Genomic DNA, 8,745 nt, shown 5'->3' with positions numbered 1-8,745 from the left:
AATAAATCACAAATCATAGATTTTATTTTTTAATAAATAAGTAATGTTTTTGTAAGCAATGGTATGTCCATGCTGCGCAACCTCGAAAACGACGTTTCTTTCGACCTAAGTGTAACTAAGAAGAACTATTGTGATATGAACATTTGACATCCAAATATCCCCGTAAATTCAGGTATGACTGTGTTGGGACTGCTGTTCCATAAAATATTAAATCTTTGCCTCATTCTGGAAGTTCTATTAAATTTTATCGTATATTTACATGGAGTATCCAAACAAATATTGCCTTGAAAATGACGTCAAAAGGGGGATGGGTTTCCTTTTCCAACAATCTATAAAGTTTTGTACTGGTATACACCTAGGAAATGTTTAAACTGGCTACGAAGAAGTAATATGCATCCAGATAACTTTGTTTTAATGCTAAAATAGATTCAGAGAGAAAATAAATGCACAGTTAATGTCGATTTGTATTCAAATTGTGAAAATTCACTCACGTCAGAAAATGACGTTGATCATGTGTTGTAGATATTGAACTCAAAAAAGCAAAATATGCTTGCAATCAAGCGAGGATCTCTGCCATTGTATAAATCTTATTTACAAAAGTATATGCATTGAAAGCCGCTGTTCATGACATTGTAAAGCCATATAAACAAGACGGATTGAAGTCTTTCCTCAGCTCCAGGGAATCTCATCAAAATAAGTATATGTGGTAGAAAAAGCAGACATTGAAAAACAATGACGTTGTCGGACGTCATAAAACTAAACGGCGACGGCACCGGTTGATTATAATATTTTTTTTTTTTTTTTATAATAATTTGGAAAATAATGAAGGTATCAAGCTAAAATTGTCAACATCTCTTTATTTATTTTTTTTTTTGATGTTTTATGTTCCTAAAAAATTTTGTAAGCTCAGACAACATAGTACTAATTTTATAGCCTCAATCTACGAACTTTTTGATAACCCCTCGTAATTCCCCTTTTCTTATCAGATTTCTGTTTTTCTTTGAATTCACAATGCTTCATGTTTTTCTCATCGTCCGTGCTGAAGACTATCTTCATCGTTGAACTGGCGCCTCTATGGTCAGAAATCAGAAAGAATAGAATGATAAAAAAATCCAATAAATATCTCTTTTTGTTTCTTGCGTTTTCCTCAAACTGTACCAAGTTTTTTATTTGCAATGGAAGATAACAACGTAGATCTTATGCATGCGTGCCTTTTAGGTTATTTTTCTTGATCTGATTGGTTAGAGAACGATTTAAATCACCCAGGTTCACAAAAATGTAGGTCACCTTTTGTCAACAAGGAATTTGGTTGTAAAATTATTTACTCATGTGTGAAACGTAAAGACCCAGATTCTATGTTATTAGGTTAAAAAAAGCTAAAAAAAAAAAAAAAAAAAAAAAAAAAAAAAATAGAAAGCAAAACGTAAACAAACAAAGCTTTTCAAGTTGTTGCTAACTTCAGTACATGTAATCTAAAATAAATCATTAATTAGATAATTAACTTAATATACGTCTCGATAAATGCATGTTACGGGAAAAAAATTGACCCATTATACTTGAAAACGCAATTGTGAAGTAAACGTGCCTTACTCACGAGATCTTCAGTTCCTTATAGTTTTTGTCATTAAAATTGTTTTAATTGATTTCTGATTTTTTTTTTTTTGGATTTTCTAATGACTGCAATCTTCTTATCATAATATAAACCATGTAAAAGAGCGTATTTGCTATTTCTTAGAGTTTACATGGTATGCATATATGCTTATTTTTAAAAGAAAATCATACGTGCTTATAGCCTATTAGAATTTACTGTCATCTATTGTCATAAGATGGATGGTCATTGAATTTTTCATGAAAACCTCTATTTTTTTTCAAATGAAATGTATATTTTTACATTTTTTCTAAATGGAGGGAAAATATGACCCATACTAGAAGTGTAAAACCAGCAACCACTTGAAACATTGCATAAGTATTTCTTACAATCACACCTCACTTGACATCCATTTCCGTAATAAGGATATGGATATGATTAACTACAGTTCACTCTTCTGTACCCTGGTGAACATCCTGTAAATATGTTTGCAAACTTTGAAAAAAAACTTTGTTCAAATTCTTAATTCATATGCAGTAAAATGAATTCAAAGTAATTCTGAAACCTTCTGAAGCTAAAAGAAATATTAATGGCATGATCAAGAATGATATTTTCGATTTTTTTTCTTGAATCTTCCTTTTTGGCTGGAGAAATGTAACTAAATTTACATGTATACAATAAGTTAAAAAAAATTCTAATTAACTATGAACTTATTAATGATATATTGAATATCATGATTCGTTTCCGTAATCGAAAATGATATAAAACATATGTGCTTATTTTAAGGTATTTTCCTACAGACGAATGATGTATAAGCTCATACTACACGTATCAATTCGAATACCCAAAAATATAACTATTCATAAACTTTAAATATGGGTTAGATAAATCAAACATTACATTAACTTTTCATTAATACGAAACATCAAATTATACATGGATGTAACTATAGACAGATATCTTTCTATATTAAATATTTATAAGAATCCATTTTTATATTTAGTAGATTTACTTTCGCATCGCTGACTTTCTGTATTTTACTTGTAATCTGCACAGCAATTTCTAAAGCCTCTACAAAAATATTCTATTTTAAGTGATTATTCTGAAACAGCTTTCGTATGATAGTTAATTTTTTAAAAGTGTTTTATTTAAAATGGGAATTCGTTACTGAGACCAACTAGTGACCCCAGTCCTCCCCCCCCCCCCCACACACACACACCCTTACACACTTTAGGCTAGTAAATGTCACATTTCCTGAAGAAAACTATGGTATTTCTTTTGCATAGAAAGCTTCCATTTGGTCGTTTAACAGATTATGTTTAAGAATTAATGTATACATAGCTGAACATTGGAAAACAATCAGAACTTAAAAGGATTGTATTGACCGAAAAAAAAAAACAGCAATAATCGTTTTATTATATCACTCTCTGATAAAATGATACAGCTCATTACTTGTTTGGATTTAATTAAAGTCCTAGCCAAATACAAGACAGAAGCAAAATTAAAATGTAAATAAACTTTACCAGTGGTATCAATTTGAAATGTTTTTTTTAATTTTTTTTATTAATTTTAGTTGCCAATAAAAGTTCCCTTTTTACTATCATTTTGGGTAAATTTAAGGTACAATGTATTATGGATCAGAATATTGTAATCCCGGAGGAGAAAAGAGAAGTGTCTTTTGTATTTACAATACCTTGCATTTTTCACAATATCAAAAAAAAAATAGTTCTGACGTACTCCATGTATAATGTTGACTTCGTGTAATTGAAATACATTTATATTCACAGAGAAGTTTTATATAACAAACCTGTTAGCTCTTAAAAGGATGTTTGAAAATCCACATTTTATCAACATTGATATTGTTCCTGTGAAACTGAAATAAATTCATAACACATGGGTAAAGGGTGCTAAGGAAAAATATGTTACAAATTTGAAGATGAAATAGAGGTGCTGTGAGCAGTGAATTATATAAATGATCAATCGCCTCTAATATAAATATGATGGCAGTGTTCATGTTCTGCAATGGGAAACCCAAAATATGTGTAGGCTGAAAAAGTAATAGAAGGTGCACAACGGCAATATGTAATAAAGATTCTATAAAAAAAATATTCAGTGGTGTAAGAGGAGTTGCAGATAGGAGATGTGTATACTTAAAGCGTAACAAACAGATGGACGGACATCCTGATTAATAAATACTCTCCAGTTTTTCAACTAAGATTTGTATAAAAAAAAAGGACTAAATAGTCAGGCAAGCATTATGGCCCGTGCATTTTTTTTCCTATTTAGTGTCTTCCTCAAGATTGTTGCAACATAAAAAAACTGAAACACTTGTCTGTATTTGAAATAATAATTATAATATTCACTCATTTAACCTCCAGATCGATGATTTTATTTACACTATGTTCAACTCCCATGAGTACTTTCATTACTTTGATTAAATAAACAAACCGAAAGTACGATCGATGGGAATTCCCACATACAATATAAAATGGCATTGCAAGTTGATCCAGAAAAAATGGATACCCATGATGAAGAATTTCTTGGTATTCAACCTGAACCAATGGAATGTCACGGTCAAGAAGTCAGTATTTCGGAAAATCAGGTCAAGAACCCAGCTGGAGACTTCGTCTTTACAACAACCCAAGAAACACAACTCCAGCGATTTTTGTGTCTCGGGGCTTCTTGCAATGACTATCGAACCGGAAATCGAAGTGAATTGAAATTAGACGATGTCAGGTTTATTTTACAGTAAGTCTTTTTTTTAAGCACAAGTTCAAAAATATACTAGAAGACTAATTGTTCTCGAACAATTAGAGGTCTTTCCACCTTCTTTGAATAATATTTATTCCTTTGAATTTAAATTTCATTAAAATGAAACCAGAAATGGCTTAAAAGATGAAAAAAATTAAATAAAAAAAAATTGGAAATGACCTTGACCTTTGACCTTCAAGTAATTTTCAAGGTCAAAGGTCAAGGGTCACATTGCAATTAACCCCATGCCTCTATGACTTATAGTTTTAAAGTTCTGAGGTTTAATAGTAAGCACAAAAGCGTTAAAGGGCAATAACTTATTTAAGGCATCATCAGATCCTTCAACAGTAAGACAAAGAAGTTGTGACTGAAGTCCCTTAACACATTAGTGAAGGTTTCATGTCTTTGCGTTTTACAGTTACGTAGTAGAAGCAAAAACAAGGTTTTTCGTACAAAGGGCGAGAACTTTTAATAGGGTCAATCTTAAGGGACAAGAATGAATTCTTTGAAATAGTTTGAAAAGTACATATTAAAGATGCAAAGATAAATTGTATAAGTTAAAAGACAAAAGAGATAGAAATGGAGCTTAATTTCTTAATTTTTGGAATGACCTTGACCTTTGACCTTTGCATAAATTTTAAGGTTTAAGGTCATTGAATCTTATGCAGTTGGTCCCTTGTCTCTACAACTTCTCAATTTCAAAATATCTAATTATTTGTAAAATTCGAAAAGTTTCAGGGGCTGTAACTCATTGAAGGGGTCTCCGAATACTTTCGCAATGAATAGATTCCAGAGTCCCCTTAAGTTGTCAAAGACATTAATGAAGGTTTCATGTCTCTACGGTGTATGGTTTAGAAGAAGTAGCGATAACAAGGATTTTCGCATAAGGGGCAATAAATTTTAAAAGTGTCAGTCTTAGGCAACATGAATGAAATCTTTGAAATATTTTTAAGAGTACATATAATTGATACCAAGACATTTAGTATATGTTAAAAGACAAAAGAGATATAAAAAAGGCTTAATTTCTTGTTGATGGAATGATACTGATCTTTGACCTTTGCATAAATTTAAAGGTCAAAGGTCAATTAATCTTATGCAGTTGGTCCCATGTCTCTACAACTTCTTGTTTTGAAAATATTTAATTATTTGTAAAATTCAAAGACTTTCAGAGGCAATAACTCATAGAAGGGGTCACCGAATACTTTTGCAATGAATAGATTCCAGAGTCCTCTCAATTAGTCGAAAACTTTAGTGAAGGTTTCATATTTCTATGGTATACGGTTTTGAAGGAGTAGCGATAACAAGCATTTCTTGTGAAAGGGGCAATAACTTCGAAAGTGGTCATAGTTCATACGCGTTGGGTCAAACTCGTTCCTAACTTTTAATGACCTTTACGATGAACAAAAAGTCTTTTCGATAAATGTCGAAACAAAAAATCAGCGGAAGAAAAATAAGAATAATAGGGAAGAAGAATAATAATAAACAGAAGAAAATCAATAAGTCTTTCCACAGAAAGGTGGAAAGACCTAAATAGTACTCGTTGAGAACTGTCATGTCCACGGATAACATTATAAATAGTACACTGTACATGCAGGAATAATTCAAAGGACCACAATCACATCTTCCATACTTATTTGTGTGAACAAAAAAAAAAAAAAGAATAACTAAATAAAGTAGCAATGAGTTTGTCGGATTTTCTACGGAAGCAAATTCATTATTTTACTTGTTGAAAATCTGAAATAACATATGGATGTTATAAAAATTAAAAATGGTCAATGAACAAGTCATAGTATTTTATAAATCATTTTTGGAGATTATAAAATTTTAGAGAAATTATAAAATTTATTTTGATTAATATATAAATTTATTGAAAACTTATCGAAAAGGATAGCAAAGGAAATGTTCATGTATATTAAGGAGGATAAATAAAAGACGTTCAAATTAACTTAATTCTTACAAGAATATTAAGCTCAGGTGACATAACACAACTTTATTTTTATTATTCAAAACTCACCAGATTAAACGTATATTTAAGAAAAAAAATTTTGTTTCATATAATTCAACGTATTTTGATTTTATGATTTTTCACTGATTTTCATTTTTTGATTTAAAGATTGGTAGGCGATGGATTTGGGAAAAAAGTGGTTGATTTTCTAACAGACTTCTCTACAAATTGTCGTTCGTTCAAACAGGATCCTACATTGTACAGTTTGGCCCTCTGCTGTCGTTCGTCTGATCAAATTACAAAGCATGCCGCCTTTGCAGCTGTACAGAAGGTTTGTAGAATACCAACACATCTTTTCAGATTCCTTGACTACTGCCAAAAAGTTAGCCGTGACTTGACATCTAGTAAAGGATGGGGACGGGGTCTTCGCAAAGCAGTATGTGATTGGTACCTGAGATATGGTAAATCAGAACGAAACCTGAAGCTTTTGGCGTTACACCTCACGAAATACACAAAACGATATGGCTGGAGACACAGACAAGCAATCTGTCTTGCTCATCTCACGGTGGAAGGAAATCCTGCTTTGAAGTATTTGATAATAGTTGCAAGGAAGGGGAAACGATATGCCGATTCTACTTCGCTATTTGACAAACTTAAGAAACAAGAAAAATAATAATGAAACTCAGTTGAAAGCTGTTGCCGATTTGCTAGATGGGATTGAGCGTGCAAAGAAAACAAGAAATGTCAATGTGATTACAGATCTAATCCTTAAGCACAGGTTAGTCAGAGAAAATGTCCCAAGATTTTTCTTAAATGAAAAACAAGTTTGGTTGGCCTTGAGTAGACACATGCCGATGACAGCTCTAATCAGAAACCTTGGGAAAATGTCAAATTTGGATATATTCCTTCAAGAAAATCAAAGGTCAGACAAAGAAGAATCCTTTGAAGAAAATTTGATCTTGGGGAAATTGCAAAACAGAGAACTGATTTTAAAGGAAAAAGTTCATCCAGTGATCTTTCTAAAAGCAATTAACCAGTACAAAAAAGGTCACAATAGCTCTGAAAAAACAAAATGGAATGTGCTGCCCCAAATTTGCACAGCTCTGGAAAATGGATTCTACTTATCCTTTGAAAACGTCAGACCCACTGGCAAGCGTTTTCTTATTGCAGTAGAAATCAGTCAATCGATGAAGGAAGAAATCCAGGTCCCAGGCACATTTTCTTTACGTGCTATAGATGTTGCCGCCTTTATGGTGACCTTAGCAGCTAGGACAGAACAGCATTCTGATGTCATAGTCTTTTCATCCGAAACACCTAAACCCTTATTCATCCAATCAACTGCCACAATAGACGACGTAAACGCTAGAATTCAACAAATTGCGGATAATACACGTAATCAAGCCTCTGACGCTTCTTGGGTTTTTAAATATGCATTGCAGGAGAAGAAGCGTTATGATGCAATTGTAAATACACCGATTCCACGTCTTGTAAAGGATATCCACATCCTATGGAAGCTCTTAAAATGTATCGCGAAGCGGCAGGGCGAGAAGATATAAGATTAGTTGTTTGTAACTTATCATGTACCGACTTTTCTATTGGAGATAGAGAGGATCTGTTCACAATGACCATATGCGGATTTGATTCCCATTGTCCGCAAATCATTATGAACTTCGTTCATGGCATTCTTTGAACTGAATCTTAAAAACATATGAAATAATCCATCTAAGTATTAATAGCAACGTCCTGAATAAGTGCAAACCTTTCCTTATAATGTAACTTTTTAAATGTCTGCATTCACATGATAAATCAATGTGCCAAAATCACAACCGCTCACTCCGGGACGTACTACATATATGACATTTGATCAGCTGTAAATTCATGAATAAAAGGACCATCAGATTTAGATTTTGGATAAACAAGTATGTCTTTTTTGACATGTACGTATTTGCTTATCGTGCAATCCTATGATGTACAGTGTAAATTTGTCAAAATATGAAAATATGAAAATGGAACATTTGATTTTAAAGTACTACAATGTTTACTTCATGTTTAAATATTTTGTGCTCAAACAAGATTTTTTATGATTTCTACAAGAATGTTAGCAAAAAATAATTGGATTATTAATTATATAAAATACTCATTTGTTTCTAAATAAATAAAGATATTTTGTATAAATAATTGTTTTTCTGTTATTCATTTGTACTAATTTTTTTCTATATGTATCCAACTAGCGGATAAAAAAGAATATTTTATTTGTTTCTTGCACCTACAGCATGTTTTGCGAGGACGGTTTGTGTAATGTTTTATTGTAATAACTTGATGCACTTTATGCATTCAAGACGAGCAAAGTCATTTTGTGCAATAATGCAAAAAAAAAAAAAAAAAAAAAAAATTTACATATATATAGTAAATTGGGAGGGACTTTTAAAATGACAAAGAAATAAAAACTTAATTATGTTAA

General features: G+C 31.6%; 1 protein-coding gene across 1 annotated transcript; it reads left to right on the top strand.

Moving 5' to 3' along the window:
- The first annotated feature begins 4,039 nt into the window (after positions 1–4,039).
- On the top strand, positions 4,040–8,357 carry LOC134255689 (RNA-binding protein RO60-like). The gene is made up of 2 exons (XM_062738207.1): positions 4,040–4,336; positions 6,453–8,357. The coding sequence occupies exon 2, from the start codon at positions 6,908–6,910 to the stop codon at positions 7,838–7,840; it is 933 nt and encodes a 310-aa protein (XP_062594191.1). The 5' UTR covers positions 4,040–4,336; positions 6,453–6,907; the 3' UTR covers positions 7,841–8,357.
- The last annotated feature ends 388 nt before the right edge of the window (positions 8,358–8,745 follow it).

This window comes from Saccostrea cucullata, unplaced genomic scaffold (assembly GCF_032062105.1).
Source record: "Saccostrea cucullata isolate Sc308-1 unplaced genomic scaffold, CSIRO_AGI_Scuc_v1 ctg2009, whole genome shotgun sequence".
Taxonomy (NCBI): Eukaryota; Metazoa; Mollusca; class Bivalvia; order Ostreida; family Ostreidae; genus Saccostrea; species Saccostrea cuccullata.
The sequence above is the reverse complement of the archived record's forward strand: the minus strand, read 5'-3'. Positions and strand labels throughout refer to the sequence as shown.